The sequence below is a fragment of the Echinops telfairi genome, unplaced genomic scaffold (assembly GCF_000313985.2).
Source record: "Echinops telfairi isolate 266 unplaced genomic scaffold, ASM31398v2 ScPeMD7_29;HRSCAF=101, whole genome shotgun sequence".
In the NCBI taxonomy this organism is placed as follows: domain Eukaryota; kingdom Metazoa; phylum Chordata; class Mammalia; order Afrosoricida; family Tenrecidae; genus Echinops; species Echinops telfairi.
In genome coordinates this window covers 329,745-349,668 of record NW_022103926.1, presented here as the reverse complement: position 1 = coordinate 349,668, position 19,924 = coordinate 329,745, and the positions used below count along the sequence as shown (strand labels likewise).

At 46.6% G+C, this 19,924-nt stretch overlaps 1 protein-coding gene across 5 annotated transcripts in view; it reads right to left on the bottom strand.

Annotated features, from left to right (window-relative positions):
* Positions 1-19,924, bottom strand: part of GRK3 (G protein-coupled receptor kinase 3) — a 102,742-nt gene that overhangs the window by 50,728 nt on the left and 32,090 nt on the right. For all 5 annotated transcript variants that reach the window (XM_030885441.2, XM_045289661.1, XM_045289663.1 and 2 more), the window contains 7 exons: positions 19,709-19,810; positions 15,532-15,606; positions 13,467-13,528; positions 11,081-11,132; positions 9,456-9,547; positions 5,884-5,983; positions 2,547-2,625 (listed from right to left, as the gene is read on the bottom strand). In XM_030885441.2, the coding sequence (XP_030741301.1) occupies positions 2,547-2,625; positions 5,884-5,983; positions 9,456-9,547; positions 11,081-11,132; positions 13,467-13,528; positions 15,532-15,606; positions 19,709-19,810 (562 nt within the window). The remainder of the gene's footprint in view (positions 1-2,546; positions 2,626-5,883; positions 5,984-9,455; positions 9,548-11,080; positions 11,133-13,466; positions 13,529-15,531; positions 15,607-19,708; positions 19,811-19,924) is intronic.

Here is a 19,924-nt window from a genome sequence, read left to right as displayed (position 1 = left end):
GCCCAATCACGATGACAATGCACCTGGATCATTCTTCAAGGGTAGCAAGGGCTGCCCTACAACAATGTCGTTAGGACACCTTACCCCATCCACCCCACAGCCCTGATCTTGCCCTGTTATGGGAAACAGAAGGATTTCTCTCATGCTGTCTCCCCCAAATATAGGCCAGACTTAGCTGCTTGAGAATGACTGTGCACTTGGAGGTCATCAGGAGTCGATCAGAGGTCATTCTCCCTAAGAGCTATCTGCCATCTAGACCGAGCAGACACCACTGTTTATCCCACAACAAGTAGGGCCCACTCCCTTCTGATAAGGATAATAGTTGTCTGTTTCCTTGTAGGAGACACCAGAGAGGTCAAACCCGCCCAAGGATGACCAAGGTTAGGCCACCATCATGAAACTAGGGTCCGCCCATCTTGTCACATATATACCCCTAGACCTTCCTATTCCTATGGGCACACCCCTAGCTCATCCCCTTCCTGTCACGCTTATGCCTACCATAGATCCCCTTCCTCCAATGTGTATGCCTATTGTACTGCCCCTTCCTGTGACGTGTGGGTACCTGTAATGATGTCCCCCTAATGAGATATAACCCTTGGTTAGCAATAAAGAAGATGCTCTTCTGCTCTCGCTCCCGAGGGCTCTCTTGCTTTTGTGGCCGGGCTCCCCCCATGAGGACCACCAAGCGGGGCCAAAGTGAGCATGCTACCATGAATTGTGTCTGACTCCATTATTCCAATCTCTCCTCTACCTCTCATACTCTCGATGACTTCACTGTAATCTTTACTTATTATCGCTGTACAATTGCGCCCACCGGACCTGTGATGATTTGTGGGGGACCCTCTTCACCCCACACCCTGTCAGACTAGTTTTTGTTCCTCAAACTCAAAAAGCAATGAAAATAAATAAGGTTTGGGAATCTTGGGGTCTCGAACCAGCTGTTTTCAGGTGGTGTCAACGGAAGAGCGCAGAATTCTTTGGGGAAGGGCTAGAGAGATGCAAGCATTTCCTTCATAAGCATATGGACCTAGATGGAGACTTTATCCAGAAATAATAGCCTCAGCGTTTGATATTTTTGCTTAATAAAGGATTAATAAAAGTATTTATAGCAGTACTTTTTTACTTACTTGCATGCATATTATACACGCTCATATACATATAAAGGGCTGCAAGATGTTCATAGAAAAATTCCACTATCTTTCATTTCCATTTTTTCCCACAAACTTTCTAAGGCCCCTTCATATATGCATACAACTTGCAGCCACTGAGTCAATTCCAGCTCATAGTGACCCTATAGAACAGGGTAGAACTTTCCCAAAGGATTTCACAGGTTGAAATCTTTACAGACACTAATGCCTCCTCTTTCTCCCGCAGAGGGTTTGGTGGATTCAAATCACTTCGCTGAGTACTTACCCACTCCGCCCCACAAGACTCAGGCCACCAGATTTAAAGCAGGACACCACTGACCTGGGGGTGGGGGGTGTTCTTGATTAAAAATTTGGTCTATATGGACCAAATACACCGTCCCCTAGCTTGTTGTGCATTCTTTCCAAAAATGAGGACTTTTAAAATGCCAAAAATTGGGACTGTCCTGCTAAAAGATTACGCAAGATTCCTTCTCCTTATGGAGATGCTCCTGCGTATGCCCACCGGCTCCGGATGTAAAAGGCTTACAGCATCCCCCATGCCCTTCCCTGTCAGAAGCTCGTCCATGTCCCCTCGGACTCGGGTAGTTACTGTTGTGACTTGGCTCACGATCTGTCAGGTCGGCCTATTCATATAAATAAGATCATATGGAATAACTGCATCTGGGTACAGAGCCTTTGGTTCAACATCAAGTCTGTGAAACTCCTCCGTGTTGTTGGACAGATCCAGTTTTGAGCTAAACACTTGAATTATAAACAATACTCAAAATACAACAACAAAAAGAAAAATTGAAGAAGAATTTGTTCAACTGCATGCCTTTTTAGTGTCCCCGTGCACACCAATAAAAATAGTACGAAGATTTGTCAGGCCATGGTCTAGTCATAGGAAATGGCTTTTCTAGATGGCAATTTCCCAGCATGCCCAGGGTCATGGTTCTTAGATCAATGCTGTGGACTGCAAGATTATAAGGTACAGGAAATTGGGTTAACATCTATATGGATCCATAGCCAGTTTTCAAGGCTGGCATTTCAGTGCATTTCTATCTTTTGTTTACCGTGTTCATGAGGCCTTTCATTCCTGTATGTTGAGGGCCAAGAAGTAAGCTAAGTCAATATCTTGGTCAGCTACATTCCAAAAAATCAACTTTCACTATAAGTATTCCATGAATATTTTTTTAATGGAAAATGCATTAAATCTCCCCCAACCCTGGGAGGAGATGAGGAGAACCGGAGGCTAATCACATTTAACATTTTAAGATAATTTCTAACTGGAAATTGGAGGGTAAATGTAACCAAAGGGGTACACAATTATCTGAAAGCTAATGCCTAAATTCGCGCATGCTAAGCTGTCACATCAAGGCAGACTCTAACCATGCATTCAGACATTCTAAGTTGACTTACCATTCATCAGATCCAGAATGAAGCAGAGTTTATCTGGCGTGTGGAAGGCATACGTCATACAGACAATGAAAGGACAATCCTAGAGACAAGAAACAAAAGTTTGCTAAGAGGGGCCAAAGCCATTCGAGAAAGCACACCTATTATCCGGCTCTGTGCTGTGGATTTTTATCTGCCCACTGCCGTGTTTCCTGAGCACAGACACCTACGGGCGCAATGGGACGATTGTAGGAATATGGATCTTGTCACCTAACAAAATGCTCAGAGACACAACACTCATGTTAAGTAAGAGTCCCCTCTCACACAGTCATGGCCATCTTCTAATTACATCCTCTTCAAAAGACTTAAGATTCTAAAGGAAAGTCTTTCTATTATCTTGCTTCTCTTTTGATGGGTTTATGATATTCTTAAGGGAAAAAAAATGCGAGAATTTTTATAGTACCAGATACTAAGAACCAACCAACCCACTGCCCAATGCGTAAGTCACTGCATCACCAGGGTTCCACTATGCCACGGAATAGAATGAGATATGTAGATGCTATAGAACAGAAAGATCTAAAATACATAAAGAACTCATAGAAATCAATAAAGAAAAGGGCTAACAAGCCAGCAGAAAAAGGACAGAAAGTCAATACCATGTAAATCGGCATTTGATAAAGAAGGCCACCCCCTCGCCCATAAATCAGTGAGCAGATTCTCAGCCTTAGCCGTTACCAGTGAAAGACAAATCACAATCACCTGAGCTGTCACCAAACCCAAAGGAGCAACATAAACTGGAGAGACTGGTAGTTCCAAGCCTGGAACTGGGGGTCACTGGGACTCTCCTATATGGCTGAGATCGCAGCTGTCCAGTGGATTCTGACTCCTAGGGACCCCAGAGAACAGAGTAGGAATGCTCCCTAGGGTGTCCAAGACTGTCCATGTTTACAAATGCAGATGGCGACATCGTTCTCCAGCAGAGCAGCTGGTGGGTTGGAACTGTTGACCTTGAGGTTACCAGCCCAATGCTTAACACACTGAACCACTTATAGACGGAGAAGAATGTGAGATGGTACAGCCATTTGATCTAAGTTGTTGGCTGGTGCTCTCGAAACCAAACATCACCCAGCAATTCCACTCTGAGGTACATGTGCTTAGATGCACCAGGAGACCTATACCAGAAGGTTCAGAGCAGTGTCCTTCAAATGTAGCCAAAGAGGCTACAATCATGAGTTGGCACCAGCAGGACGGCATCCCACAAAAATCAGCAAAGAAGCTGGAGTCATCTAGACCAGAGATGGGGGATTTTTTTCCCCCGCCGATCTTTTGGTTATTCAGAACATCAATCTTCGGGCACACTGGTCCAACGTTTAATGAACCCAACCCCTCCTGTGATGTTAGCTGGAATTGATGATTTTGTGGGTCTTCCATGGCCCGAGGGCTGGGCATTCCCCATCCCTGATCTAGACACTCGGATACAGTCAGGAGCATGGATGACTCATTCCTTGGAGGCGCCCAAGATGACTGACTTTGTGGATTGTTATATCCAGCCTGGGAGACCCGCATCCTGGCTCTCAGACCCGCCTATGTCCCTTTAGGGTATGGGCTAAGAATGACAGAGTGAATTACCACAGTACTGTGGTCCCTCTGGAGGGTCAGACAGAAGGAAGCATTCAATCTCGGACTCGATATTCAATCCAAAAGCCCTCCACCAAAAATCACTGTGGTCTCTCCCTCGGGGCAACATTGATTTAATGCTGAAACGAGACGCTATAGATTACTAACAAAATGGGAAAAGTAGCGTTGGGTTAGCAAAAAGCAAAGACAACTGTAAGTAACATTATTGAAGTCTTCTTGTTAAAGTAGGTATTTCTTAACTAAAAAACAAAACAAAACCTACCACTGCCTTACTGTTTGAATTAAAAATATAGACCTTTACGTTAGTTCAAAGTAGTAGCCCAATCCAATCTGAAATAAACTCACTGCCATTGAGTGGATTCTGACTGCCCTGTGGGTTTCTTGAGACTGAGTATTTACAGAATTGAAAACTTCTTCTTCCTCCCTCAGAGCAGCCAGTGGTTTCAAACTGCTGACCTTGTGGTTAGCAGCCCAATACGTAACCGCTACGTCAGGACATAAACATGACCCAACATAACCCCAAACCCACAGTGGTCACGTCGGTTCTGATCTATCACAACCCTAGAGGACAGAGGAAAGCTGCTGCACAGTGATCGATTCCCAATGCTGTTATTCTTTCTCCTGCAGAGCAGCAGGTGGGTTCGAAATGCTGACCTTACAGTTAGCAGCCCCATGCTTACCACACTGGGCCACCAGCGCTCTCGAACTACACCTGATACAGGTGCTGCCTGCACAATGATGATAAGAAAGAGCAGTGACTACAGGTCCAAGGATGTGGCGGAGTAACTCCCTGGGTGTCTGATTCCTCACATTAATCGGTGATGGCGTGGTTTTTTGGTTCACCGTGACAATTCAATTCTCGGAGCGTACTTTTGAGCACAACGCTGATATGCAGATGAGTCCTGGAGGGGGAGGGGGTTAAACATTGGTCTGCTAACCTCACGGTTGGCAGTTCGAGCCCACCACCATGTCCACAGGAGGAAGAAGGGGCAATCTGCCCCCTTGGAGATTTACAGCCTCAGAAACCCCAAGTAGCAATTCTTCTCCATCCTGTAAGGTTGCTACTTGATGGCAGTGGGTTTGGCTTAGCCTGGTCCTATGCCTCATTGCTCATATCCCTTCCTGGCTGGGTGATGGACACTGGATCCAGGTATGAGTTACACAGCCGGGTCGAGGCCACACTACATGCATCCTACGCCTTTCCTTCCACCTGCTTCTGAAACACTATGGAACACCATTGGGTCCATGGACACAGGCATGCAAAGGGGTGTCTGGGTGGGCAGGTTTTGCTGGATGAAATGAAAAGAAAAATAATATATAATTTATCAAGGGGTCATGAGGGTGGGGGGTAAGGGAAGAGGGCAAAAAGAGGAGTTGATACCAAGGGCCCTAGTAGAAAGAAAATGTTTTGAAAATGATGATGGCAACATATGTACAAATATGCTTGATACAGTTGATGTATGGGTTGTCATAAGAGCTGTAAGAGGCCCCAATAAAATGATCGATTACAAAAATAAATAAAGGCCATTGCATGTGTCCATCCACATGTAAACCCGGGCTTTGATCCTGGGTGATGCTGGAAGCAGAAGACGAAGTCAGAACGCAAAGCTACCTTGCAAGAATGATGAAGCAAAGCAAAGATTTGCTTCTCAACCTGATAGTGGGATGGACCAGCCAACAGGTGGACAATGTAAAGGGCCAATGCTGGAAATGAAATGCTTACCCCTGTACTGACAAGAGACAGCATAATCCTTTCATTTAAGGCTAACGTTTCTCCTTGCTTCATCTTGATCCTTTTCTTATCCAAGCACTTCATCGCGTACCTAGAAACATAAATCGTATTGAACAGTCTACACTGCAAGTCTGGCCAGACCTGTGAGAGAAGGAGTGCAGTGGACGGCCTTGTTCTTCCAGGTCTGGCATGTTTCTGTTTTCGTTTGCTCTTTTAGGGTGTCCATACCACACATCATCCTGGGGAAGCTTCCTGAAGATTGACACAATGTGAAGGAGAAGCAAAGGGCACCAAGAGTGTGTCAAGCAATGCTCTAAAATGAAACAAATCAGAATTCGCTGGTATGGACCTGATTCTGCCTCCTTGCCACCCGAGAGGACAAAGGAGAACCACCTCTCTGGGTTTCAGAGACTGTTACTCTTTAGGGCAGTTGAAAGCCTTATCTTTCTTCAGCAGAGCAGCTGGTGGTTTTGAACTGCTGACCTTGAGGTAAGCAGCCCAAAGAGTAACTCACTATGCCTCCAGGGCCCCAAGCAATGCTAAGATCTTTTTATCATTATTTAATGAGACATCCCAGGGAGAGAGAGCACCCATGTGGAGAGAGAATAAATTCAGCGAAGTAACATTTACATACATTGCTTTTGCCTAATGCTATTGCCTCAGGAGAAAGACCCAGCCTTCCACTCTGTAAAGAGTTATCGTCTAGGAAATTCACAGGAGCAGCTCTACCTTGTCCTAAAGGGTGGCTATGAGTTTTAATTGACCCCATGACTGGGAGCTTGAGTTTAATGCTATTGTACGTGTGTGTACATGTGTGGAGGGATACTATTTAACAGGTAAAAAGAATTCCAGTTGCCACTGCGTCTATTCAAATTCCAGGGTGTCCAAGTAAGATGGGGCCACCCAGGGTGTTCAATGCTGGTTTTCTTTGTGAAGTTGATCAAAGGCCCTGCTCTCATTGCATCTCTGGGTGGACTCGAACTCCCAAGCTTTTGGGGAGTGGCCAGCATGTGAACCATTGGTGCCATGCAGAGACTAAAGGATTCAGCAGGGGTTCCATTTGTATAAAGTGTGTATCATGGAAGATTCTAAAGAGTGATTGTCAATTAAGACGAGAGAGGAACCAGGCTTTCCAAAAAAGGCCCATTCCTAAGTGCTCTTTCACTGATTTGGCTTGAATCTTGTTCATTATCTCAGGTGATAAAATGGTTATGTAAGATTTTTATATTATTAACCCAAGCCAAATGCACTACCATCGAGTCAATTCCAACTCTCACAGTGACCCCCTATGACAGGGTGGACTTGCCCCTGTGGGTGTCTGAGGCTATAACTCTGCACTAGAGCAGAAAGCCTCGTCTTTCTCCCTCATAGCAGCTGGTGGTTGAGAACTGCTGACCTTATGGTGAGCAGCTCAACAAGTTACTCGAGGGAAAGCAGTTAACAACTTGAGATGATGGAAAACTTGGGACAAATTCCTATTAGAAAAACTGAGACAAGTTATGTGGAAATTCATTGTAAAAATCACAGATTTTTTAAAATCAAGGGTAGGGGCTAGGGAGCATTCTTTGGCAGTTACGAGGGTAGGGAAAGAGGAGGGAAGGTCAGTTACTAAGTAGAAGGTAGGGACATGTTCGCTTGGGGGAAGGGAAGGACAGGAAAGGTGAGATCAGCACTTAATGGCCAGTGCAAAGGGAGCACCAGGGACAAGAAGCTGAGTTCAAGGCAACAGAAGTAACCACTACTACACAACAATCCTGCCATATGACTCAATTATAGCCCTCTATGCGTCTATGAGCGATCCGCTCAAGCTGAACAAGGTGGGAAGGAGAATAAGGCTAATCCAAGGCAGCGGGCAGGAGGGGGCAGCAAAATCACTACCACTGGGACTATTGCAACCGATAGTGACCCTTTATAGGTTCCCATGGATGTAAATCTTTATGGGAGCAGAAAGCCTCATCTTTCTCCCTTGGAGCAGCAGGTGGTTTTGAACTGCTGACCTTGTGGTAAGCAGACCAACTTGTAACCTACTACATATCACCAGGGGACTATACCCACAAATATATATAGGCTCGACGGAAGTATTTCTACAAATGTATTTACAAATACTGAAATTTGTCCATGAATATAGAACTTCCAAATTTTACATTCCAAATGTACTGCCATCACGACTCACAGTGACCCCATAGGACAGGGCAGAACTGCCCCTGTGGGCTTCCACGGCAGTGACTCTCTTTGGGAGTAGAAAGCCCTATCTTTCTGCGGAGGAGCGGTTGGTCATTTCAAACTGCCGACCTTGTGGATCGCAGCGCAACAATGACCCCTACTCCACCAGGGATCTTTAGTCGAACTCACAGGGGAAAAGTTATGAAAACTTCTTACCCACAGGCAAACACTTTGAGGGAATGAGGGGCGGGGGCCTGGGGAATCCGGACCATAGTTGTGGACGATAAACACAGTCCACAAAGACAGTGTTCTGGACGGTGTTCTCCAATTCTAGCCAGGAAGGCCTGGGCCCTTAAAGCTTGCGAGTGGCCATCAAAGGTGTAGCTATGGATCTCTCCCTCTTCAGTGGAGACTGGGCCAATGAGTCAGGGACCAGACGGGCTGGCGCAGAAGCTGTGCGACAAGTTACACTGAGCTGGGCCTGCTGCACACGGTTACGCTACTGGTTCCATCTCGGAGGCACAGATGCCAGCCCACTGTTTTCGCTCACCAGCCAGACGTACAATCGGGCAGCAGCTGCCATCCAGGTGGTTCCAACAGAGCCCCCCCACCCTGCGTCCCACCCCTCCCCGGCATGCCAGAGTAGGACTCTGCTCCATGGGGTGGTCTGGGGCTAGGATATTTGGAGGGAATAGATTACCAGGCCTTTCTTCCCAGGTTCCTTTTGGTGGGTTCCAACTGCCCATCTTTTGATTAATGGCTCCAGCGCTTAACTCTCGGTGCCACCCAGGGACTTCCTGAAGAAGACATAGTCCCCTATGTGGCATTGTGCGCTAGTTGTGGGCGCTAACCACATGGTTGGCAGTTCACACCCACGGCCTGCTCCAAGAAAGGAAGACGAAGTTGGCTGCTTGCATAAGGATCGACAGTCTCAGCCATGCTACATGGGGTCGCAGTGAGTACAATCAATTTGGCGGCAGTAGGTTTGGGATTTTGTAATTTCTGGCTGAGAAAAATGAATCCCTTTGAATCACCAGCCACCACACTTCTGTGTAGGGATATCCTTTGGATGCAAACAAAAAAATCCTCTTATTATTTCTGGGCAAGCAAAATACACACACACACACACACACACACACACACACACACGCGCAAGTGCTAAAACCAAAAAAATCTCAAACTCACTGCCATTGAGTTCATTCTGACTCATAGCAACCCCTTAGGACAGGCTACAACTGCCCTGTGAGATTCCAAGACGGTAACTGTTTATGGGAGTAGAAAGCCCCATCCCATGGAGCAGCTGGTAGTTTCGAAATGCCCACTGTGTGCTTAGCAGCCCACTTGTTACCACTACGCCACCAGAGCTATCCACGCCCACATACATCACGTCAGAAGCTTACATTTTTCCAGTGTCTGCTTTCCTGCAACCATACACTTCGCCAAATCCTCCACGTCCAATAATCCTGTGCACGCTGAAATCATTCATGGTCAGCTGTGAAGTTGAAGTGCAAGAGGAGTAGGTGAAACAGCAGGAAAGCCACATTCTGAGAAGAACCGCTGCTTGCTTCTTTCCATGCCACACAGACAGCTTATATAAAATAGCAGCTCTTAGTTCTTAACTTAGGATCTAACACCTAACTTTGAGGTACCATCTATCCTTCCCATGAATCCTTGCTTGATCAGACTCTGCTACATCTTGCTCCTGCAGCACCATTGCTGAGTTCGAACTGCCAGCCCTCTGGTTCACAGCCGAGCACTTCCCCTTCGTTGCCATCAGGACGCCTTTAGGAGTCATGACTCCGGTTGAAAGACGGGATGCACAAGGGGGATGGAACCTTCTAGTAGCTTCTTCTGCTCTAGCTCTGAAGTAAAAGGGGGCCCCATGGAAGCAAATGAGAAAAGGCCTAGTGGGAGCTGGGAGAGAGGGCTTCTCCTGCCAGTGAGTGCAGAATTGACGACTGAGAAGGTTCAGGCACTGCCATGGTAGAACCACCGAGTTCCTGTTTGCCAGGAGTGGGTCACGTGCTCAGACATCTGGGCAGACTGAACTCTCCACCTGTGACAACTGGCCATGTGGGCACAAAGCAGGAGTAGAAGTGAGTGAAGGCTTCATTCTCAAGCACAATCCCGCCCAGTGCCGCCAGTCACAGACAGACAGTGATCCTGACAAGGCAGCAAATGTCCATCTGTTTCCACTTCCCAGTGAACTAAGGGTCAGAGTCTCCAGGAGTGCTCTCCTCACCCCACACACAGGCCTGGGGGAGGTGTCAGGGCCACAGCCAGGTGGTGAGCCCTGGGCACACAGGCTTTATGCTGATTCCTGGGGTCGGTCAGGACACGCAGCCTCATGCATTTGCCCGAGAAAAAAACCAAAGAGATCCAAAGATCTCTTTGAATCGTGGCCTTTTGTGCCTTCCAAATCCCACCAGGAAACATCATGGGGAAGGAGGTAAGAAGTCTCCCAACAATGGCAGCATTCAAGGGCAACATTTTTAGAAACGTTTAATTGATTATTTTCTCAGCCCCATTGCATGCTGGTGCCAGGAGGCTGTGGGGGAGCATGCCCCTATAAAGCTGTGTACCCTGTTACCTCCGTGCCAAGAGTCAGTCCCTCCCTGATGCCCTCAGGGCTAGCTGTACACATGAGGAGGATATGACAGCTACAGAAATTAACTAGACAGGAGATGCATTTGTACTGCTGTGCCTGTTAGAGGCCAAGTGCGGCTTAAAGGGAGCTTTGTCACCTCGACCAGTACATTCCTATGTGACCATGACAAGGGTCATGACCATGACAATGGGAAGTCACATGGTTCATAAGATGTAAAGCCTATGGCGCTCAGAAGACTATCTGAACTACGTCAGGGACCACTCACCAAAGTAAACTATTTTCTCACAAGAGTAAGCCAGAGAGTCTTTTTATTTAAAAAAAAAAAATAGAGGGGCTGGGAAGAAAGGGAGGGCGGGAGAGAAGGAGGGAGGGAAAAAAAAGAAGGAAGGAAATGGAAGGGAGGAAGAGGCTACTTACATGGATATTTAGCTCTACATTTTTCCACTGACAGAATCTAGTGAACTTGTCACTAAAAAAGGAAACAAATAGTTATTTGTTGAGTGACGGCAGCCACCGGGGTGGTAGAGCAGAGCAGAGCAGTGCTCTAGCACAAAGTAGGATTCCAGACTTGTCTTGTTTGAAGAGCTGTTTGGTTTTGCTTAGTCTGGGGTGGGCTGCTTGTCTTCTCTCAAAAAACAGCCCACCTGTACGGTAGCTTCCCTTGTGGCTCACCCACAAGGGTGCCCCTCTGATTGTCACCTGGTAGGGCCATACGTTCCACCTGCCTCACAGAACAGCAGCATGAGCCATGAGGGTCATCTCAGTTTGGTCCCTTATGTAACCCAAGCCATCAAAAAGTGATGGTGTACGCAGACCATCGACCTAAGACTAGGGATGAGGCAGGCTACCATGCTTGAGTTCACAAGAATGTCTACTTTTTTCAATATTTTCTGTGATATGATTGACTATGGAATTGTACGATATTTGGATTATGTCCCAATAAACCATCATTTTTTAAGTGCTAATACTCATATGAAATGCAGGGGATAGAAAAGATCAATTAAAAGTTAAGAATGTCTATTTTTGTGTAGGTTGCAAACAATGAGATGCAGGCTGGACGCATTTCAAGTGCTTCAGTAGTGACACGGGGTGTGTCGGTAGTGGCCTCTGAGTAGATTCTGACTCACAGTGACCCCACAGGACACAGAGGAACTGGGCAGCTCCAGGTTCTCAATGTGCTAACACTTCATGACAAAAGTACCAGGCCTTTCTTCCAAGGTACCTGTGCGCTCACTTGAACCGCCAGTCTTCCAGGTAACAGCCAAGCATATCAACTCTCTTGCCAACCCAGGGACACCTTCACAGGGATCACATCAAAACTCTCTTATTGCCATGAAGTCAATCCTGACTCATAGTGACCCTGTAGGACAGGGTAGAAGTGCCTCTGTGGGTTCCTGAGACTGTAACTCTTCATGAGAGTAGAAAGCCCTGTCTTTCTCCTGCAGAGTGGCTGATGTTTTCGAACTGCTGACCAGGTGGATCACAGACCAGTGAGTGACCTCTAGGCCCACAGGGCTCTCGTATCAGAACTAGGCTGACTAAAGATATGGGCAAGGCAAGATTGGTCCTACATTACTGATGCCGCTGCCTCAGCTGCATCTCGCTCCAACCCAGCCACCTGGCCCTGTGGCTCTGAGCCAGCTGCTTTGGGGAGGGGGTGGGAGTGGAGCAAGTTTCTGCTACTACACAGGAAAGCGTCATCAGTCCTGTGAATAATCAGTTTCTCAAAGTACCAACTCTTGACCAGGATAAAACCATCGCTTGAGCAAGAGTCGAATCACCACAAAACTCTCCTTTCTTTTCTTTCTTTCTAATGACATTGGTTCTGTGAAGATGTGGGCTAGAGAAGCCATTGGAACGTCAAAGGGCAGGGTGGGAGCAGCTGCATGCTGCTTGGCAACAGTGGGGGAAACCCAATCATTCTGTTTGTCTGGAAATCAGCTAAGGTAGTGGAGGAAAGGACAGGCGACAGGAACACAGACTCCGTTGCAGGTGGTCCAATTCCAGTCATGTGTTTACCTCAGAGGGAGCTCTCAGAAGACTGATGACTTTTGCCAACCGTCAGGCCCCGGGGAAGCTTATGGGCAGGGCACTCGCATCACGGGGATGTCAGGATCTGATACGAGAGACACACTCTCTCCTGAGAGTGACCCCAAGGAGCAGATCAACTAGCCACAATCACAATATCCACGGGGATGTCCAAGTGTCCCTGGGAAAAATCGGTTATCTTTCGAGACAATTTCCCCCTGAACTTCTTGAAGCTCCCTCATGCCTTTGCCAAAGCCCATAATGCTATTGCTCTGGTGGCTTAGAAGTTACTCACACGGCTGCAATACCAATGAGTGGCAGTTCAAAACCACCAGCCGGTGGTCGGGGGGAGGGTTACTATGAGTCAGCATTGACTCAATGGCAATATTTGATTTTGGAGGTAAATAATGTCGTTCAGACTTGTCTTACTTGGGGTATAGGAATTGAAACTCCCCAAACAATGGATCTGATGAATTATGGTCATATGTTTGTTCCAGAAGGATTCCCAATAGGTCCTTTAATAGAGAGGTCCCTTTCGATAACGTTTAGAGATCCCTCTGGACAAAATGTTGAAAAGACAATAAAACAGGCATGCCCTAAATGATGATGTAAAATATTGAGGGAACTGGCTGGCACAGAGCCTGGCAGATAGCAGAGGGAAATTAAAGCCTTGCTGAATGCGTAAGTCAACACACAGTTCAAGGATGACAGTAATGAGGAAAATGAGGTCTATGTAGCTACACAGGATTAAGAGTTTACATAGAAAATTTCCTACCTTTCCATAAATTTTTGAAAAATGTTGCCTCGAAGACTTTCACAGATTTCTTCTATATATGGCTAGAAAGGGGACAGGGGAGAAATTCCATTCATATAAACAGGAACACATACATTTGACAAAGAAGAAACCAACAGGAGGCTTAGGCAAGAGGTGGTAGCCAATGATACATTCCCAGGCCATCTGGTGCTTTCCTTCCTGCCATTTGTTACAACTAGCATGGATGGAGGACCAGTCACCAGAGCTTTCCTTAATGGTCTTCTAGCATCAATGGCATGGTCCCTGAGGACAGCGGTGGGGCTGGCTTAATTTGCCAATGGCTCTCCATCTAAGAGGAGAGGGTGTGGCAGGCAGCACTTGCTCAAAGATTCCAGACAAGGTGGTGGCTAAGCCAGGCTTAGGGCTGCGTTTCCTGGCTTATCTGTGCAAACCACATGGGAACAAGGACAATCTTCTCCAATCTCCTGCCCAGTAGGCACTGACGAGGCAGCCCAGTGTCTTGAAGGCAAGGCAAGGATCTTAAGTGATCTCTGTTATCTCTGCCTGGAACATGTTTCTTTTTTAGTTTTCAGCATCATAGATGATGCTTCAGAAAAACCTCAAATTAAAAAAAAATCCACTGCTGTCTAGCTGGCCCTATACAAGGTGTTTGAGGCTGTGAATAGTTACAGGAACAGATGGGCTCATCTCTTTCCCAAGGAGATGGAATTGAACCTTAGACAGCGCTTGTGGTTACCACCAGCCCAATGCTTAGTTGACAGTAGACTTTGTCAAAGTCACAGATCCGGAGATAGGAGGTTCCCAATGCTCCATGTACTGGACTATTAGGTTGTCTGTGCAGTGAGTTGAGGGTTGGGTTGCTAATACTAACTGCAAGGTTAGCAATTCAAGCCCAGCTGTCTGTTGGTGGCAAACTGGCTACACGTAAGGTTGTTAACTACAAGGTCAGAAGTGCAAAACCGCCAGCCATTCCTCCAGAGCGGGATGAGGCTTTCCACTGCCATCAAGAGTTACAGTCTAGGAGATGCACAGAAGCAGCTCTCTTGTGTCCTGCAGGTTCACCATAGGTTGGCATGGACTCATTGACAGCGGAGATTTTTTGGCTTTCCTTTGTCTTCTAGCCTCTCCAAGGGAGGGAGATGAGGCAGTCTGACTCCCAACCTCCGAAACCATTTGGAGCAGTTCTGCCCTGTCCTGACGGGGCACTATGAGTCAGAGTCTGCTGGATGGCAGCACACACCATGTCAAAGATGGTCCTAACACGAGGATATCAAGTCATCATTAGGTGCTGATGAATCGATTTCCAACTCACAGAGTGGCCCCATGAGATAGGGCAGAACTACCCCATCAGGTGCTCTGTACCACAGACTTTATAGAAGGGATCTCCGAGGCCCATCTGTTAAGCACTCATGGGTGAGCCTAAAGGCTGGGGTTAGAAGCCACCAGTGGCTCTGAGGGCAGAAAGCCTGGCCACCTGCTCCTGTACAGATTACAGCTTCAGAAATGCAAGGAGGCAGCTCTCCTTTGTCAGTGGGTCCACGATGCCAGCATGGACTGGCCAGCTCCTAACACCCATAAGGATCGATATGGAAACCCTGTGGGACTCAAGCCTCCCATCTCCTGGTGGGCGGCTGACCACTTTGCTCTCGTGCTATTCTACCGGCAGGAATGGGTGGGTAGAAGTCACTGCCATCTGCCTGTAGCTTTTTTCCTGCTGTAAATCTTGTCAACTCACCACGCATCGCAGGTACCCACATGGTAACGTGCTGCCTGCAGATGGGAAAACCGCTCTCCTTCTATCCTTTTACTGTACCGATTTACAGAAATACTCGGGAAAGCTCTGAGGGTCTTTTCGGGAAAGCCTTGACGGTGGTTTTTCATCATCTGACTGCACTAAGAAGGTTCAGTTCTCCCAGGATGCTGTTTTACAGGGTGCCTGCCACACACACACACACACACACACACACACACACACACACGCACGCACGTGTCCTACGTGAGGGTCCCCTCAGCCCAGGCGGGAGGCGCATGGCATAGCGCAATTTTGCTGTAAACGCCATCTTACCTGAAAAAGTGTGGGTGGCACTTGTTTCTGGGAGAGATGACCTTGGACATGTTCCACAGCTTGCTTCGAAAATGGCTTTGAAGGGTCAAAAACAATGGATTTTTTTTTTCCACACATGCAAAAATCTTTCTTAAAGACAACAAAACTTAACAAACGTCTGTATGTTACTCAACATCACACTAGATCGGGGCCAGCAACCTTCTGAGACAGAAGAGCCAGTCTTGCTCCTCACAATTCAAAGATTATTCAAGAGGCATAAATCCATTTTTACAAACAAATGAAATCACCATGATCTGAATAACAGCCTTCAAATGAAACTTTGAGTTTCATCTTCACTTTCAATTTCACATCAGTCACATGTACATAAAAAGCCATTATGGCTCGGTCAAGAGCTGCAGTTTGCTGACCTCTGCCCTAGGTCATTCAACACAGAGCTTGCCAAATTGGTATGGCCTATTGACCCCTTTTCAGAAAAAAGGATTCTGTGTTCCCCCCCCTCCAATTAAAAATAATGTTTGTACTCTAGCCCATCAACTGGGATAAAATATAAGCCCCCCCTCCATTGAGATTGTACCAGTGCCCTCCAGGGGGCAGCATCACCCACTGTGGGAAACAAAAATTTAATATAATGTTTACTCTGTCTATGGAGAATTAGCCAAAAACAAGGCTCCAAGGAAATGTTTCAGAAAACTGAAGAAGCACTTGGAAGCACTCACTCATCTCTGCCAGGAAAGTTAGAAGACTACTTGGCCAACTGAATGGAAGGGGTCCCTATCTGTGCCCATTCCAAAGCAAGGTGGCCCAACAGAATACTCAGGCTATAGAAGGATACGATTGATATCGTAAGCAAGTAAAATTTTGCTGAAGATCATCCAACAACAGTTGCAGGAACACATTGACAGGGAAGTGCCAGAAGTTCAGGCTGGGTTCAGAAGAGGACGTAGTAGCACAAGGGATACCATTGATGATGTCAGATGGATTTTGGGCCCAAGGGAGAGAATACCAGAAAGATGTTGACTTGTGTTTTGTTGACTATGCAAAGGCATTTGACTATGTGGACCATAATAAACTATGGATGACCTTGGGAAGAATGGGAATTCCAGAATCCTTCATTATGCTCATTCAGAACTTGAACATGGATCAAGAGGTGGCTGTGCAAACAGAGCAAGGGAATACTGCATGGTTTAAAACTAGGAGAGGTGTGCATCAGGGTTGAATCTTCTCTTTAAACTTATTCAGTCTTTATGCTGAGCAAATCATCAGAGAAGCTGGATTTATGAAGAAGAGTGTAGCATCGGGGTGAGAGGAAAGCTTATTAACAATCTGTGGTATGCAGATAACACAACCTTGCTTGCTAAAAGTGAGGAGGAATTGAAGCACTTGATCATGAAGATCAAGGATTGTAGTGGATTATATGGATCATAACTCAGTGTAAGGAGGACCAAAATCCTCACAAATAGACCAATAGGTAACATCATGATAAATGGAGAAAAGGTTGAAGTTGTCAAGGATTTTATATTGCTTGGCTCCACAACCAATGCTCATGGAAGCAGCAGGCAAGAGACCAAAAGACACATTGCATTAGGTAAATATGCTGCATAAGACCTCTTTAGAGTATTGGAGAGCAAGGGTGTTACTTTGAGGACTGAGGTGTGCCTTACCCAAGCCACCGTATTCTCCATTGCCTCATACGCATGTGGAAGTTGGACACTGAATAAGGCAGCCCATGGGGAGAATAAATGCTTTTGAATTATGATGCTGGGGAAGAAGATTGAAAGTACCACGGACTGTCCAAAGGACACACAGATGTGTGTTTGAAGAAGTACATCCAGAGTGCCCCTTAGAGGCAAGGATGGCAAGATTTCGTCTTACATCTTTTGGACATATTGTCAGGAGAGACCAGTCCCTGGAGAGGGACATCATGTTGGGTAAGAGGCAGTGAAAGAGAGGAAGACCTTCAAGGAGATGAACAGACACAGTGGCCGCACCACGGAGCTCAGGCATAGGGACACTTGGGAGGATGGCGCAGGACCACGTGGGGGTTCATTCTGTTGTGTATAGGGCTGCTATGGGTCAGAATGGACTCAACGGCACCTAACAACAGCAACAACATCTATGGTGGTGTAGGGGTTTCACCTCGGGCTGCTAACCACATACTCAGCTGCACGAAAGCACCAGTCATTCTGTGGAATAAAAATGAGACCTGACTCCTGTACAGAGTTACAGTCTTGGAAACCCACAGGGGCAGTTCTACCCTACCCTATAGGGTGGCTATGAATCAGATCAGAGTGGATGGCAGTGAGATGGTAATCATAAGGAGCCTTGATGGTACTGAGCTAGGCAGTGGACACCTAGTTGATGGTTCGGGCCTACCAGACATTTCCTATGGGGAAAGATGAGGCTGTCTATTCCAATAAAGGTTTACAGTCTCAGAAAGCCACAGAAGCAGTTCTACTCTGTTCTACAGGCTACCATGAGTTGGATGGACTCCATGGCAGTGGGGTCTTAGCTTGCGGTAATCACAGTAAAGCCCACTGGATCTTTACAGGTGCGCTTAACAAGCAAGTGTCCCAGAGGCCCCCTGATACAACAGATCAGGAAAGAGGATGGCCCTGGGCATAGCTGTTGGACACCCTGAGTCCCAAGAGGTTACTATAACGACATTGTGGCAAGAGTCTTGAGGGGTGGTGTGTGCACCGAGCGGATTTTTGATTCCGGGAGAGCCCACATGGCAGGGCAGAACTGGGGTGGGTTTTCTAAGTGGAGTAATCTTTAGAAAGAGGGCATCAGCTCTTGCTCCCGCAGAGCCTCTGGGGGACCTCAGCTCTCCAACCTTTTGGTTTCCAGCCAAGCACAAAGTGATGAGCCACAAGGGCACCTTACAAAGGAGCATGCTTTCACCTTATTGAAAGTCTGTAGGCTATAATAATTGTCTCGGTTAGACACCATGATTCAGATGCTAGGCGGGACTATGAACAATATAATCAAGATAATAACTTTGAACTTAGAGTGTTACCCACCCACAGGCAACCAGAAAGGACCCTTTCCCGCCTCAGAACTCTAGGTTTACAGAAGCATCCAGATACATCCATTGTCCAGGCCAGTCGCAGCCTACAGAACTTTCTGACCTGGATCTGGATCTCAACTATCCAATACAGGGCCACTAACCACAGGTGGCGACTTCAACCTTGAAATGTGACCCACAAGGAAACCAAGATACTAACATTTAATTCCATTTATTTTTTTCTTGATGAAGTTATAGACTTTAACATAAATCGCCATGGGTATTGAACGGATATTGAAAGGCCAGGGGACTGACAGAACAAACCAATGTGTCTTGGAAATGCTCCTTAGGACCAGACAGTGTTTTGCTCTGTCGCACACAAGGTGGCTATGGGTCAGAGCCAGCGTGATGGTGCCTAACATCAAGGCTGGACAGGGCAGAGCAGGACCATGGGGTTGATACTCTTCTAGAGAATGGTCTTAGTGTAGAGACCCCATGTGATAAATGTCCATCACTCATTATCCACTTACTCTCAGCAGAATCATTTCCAGGGAACTGAATTAATCCCAATGGCTCAAAGTTTAGCTGATTTACAAGGGAAAGAATAATACATCGAGTAGTCCAGTGGCCGATGAACTAATAAAATGAACACATTGATTCAAGCTATGACTTCTGATTTATCTTTAGAATATCTGATTCATTTCACCACATAAGTATAGCTTAATGAGGAAACATCTCATGGTGGCCCTCTATCTAGGACAGAGTAGAACTGCCCTTTTGGCTTTTTGAGACTGTAAATCTTGATGGGAAGGAATTGGCTGGTGGATTCAAACTGCTGACCTTGCAGTTGGCAGTCCAACACGTAACCTATTACGTCATCACCTCATGGGTTTTAATGAGATAAAAAAAAGAGCCCAAGAGCTCAATTTCCTTGACAAATAGTCTATCATCGAGACTAAACTCTTCCACAGGTACAAGTAAGCTACTTTCTTTCACCAAGTTTTGCGGTGAGACTATGAGAAAGTTTTGGGAAGGACGTCAAAAGGATGTGAAGAAACAGAGCACATGTCAGAATGAACCCTGTATTTCTTTTCTTTTCTTCAACATTCTGTCCCTGTGGGAAATCCTTGGCTTTTCGCATCGCTTCGACTAGAACCATAAGGAGACACTTACGTGCGAGCACGAGAGAAGCTCCTTCATGATATAGGTGTCGTAAATCTGCCGACTCCGACAGAGCCGGTCTTCCTCATTGTCCAACTTCTCGTATTCTTTAATCTGAAAGGTTGGGAAGGTAGCTGGGGTTAGGCAAGGCAGCTTCAGCACTTAGGAAATGACCAGAGATGACTGGCCCAGGCAAGAAGCTGGATCCACAGCAGAGAAGACAGAAGG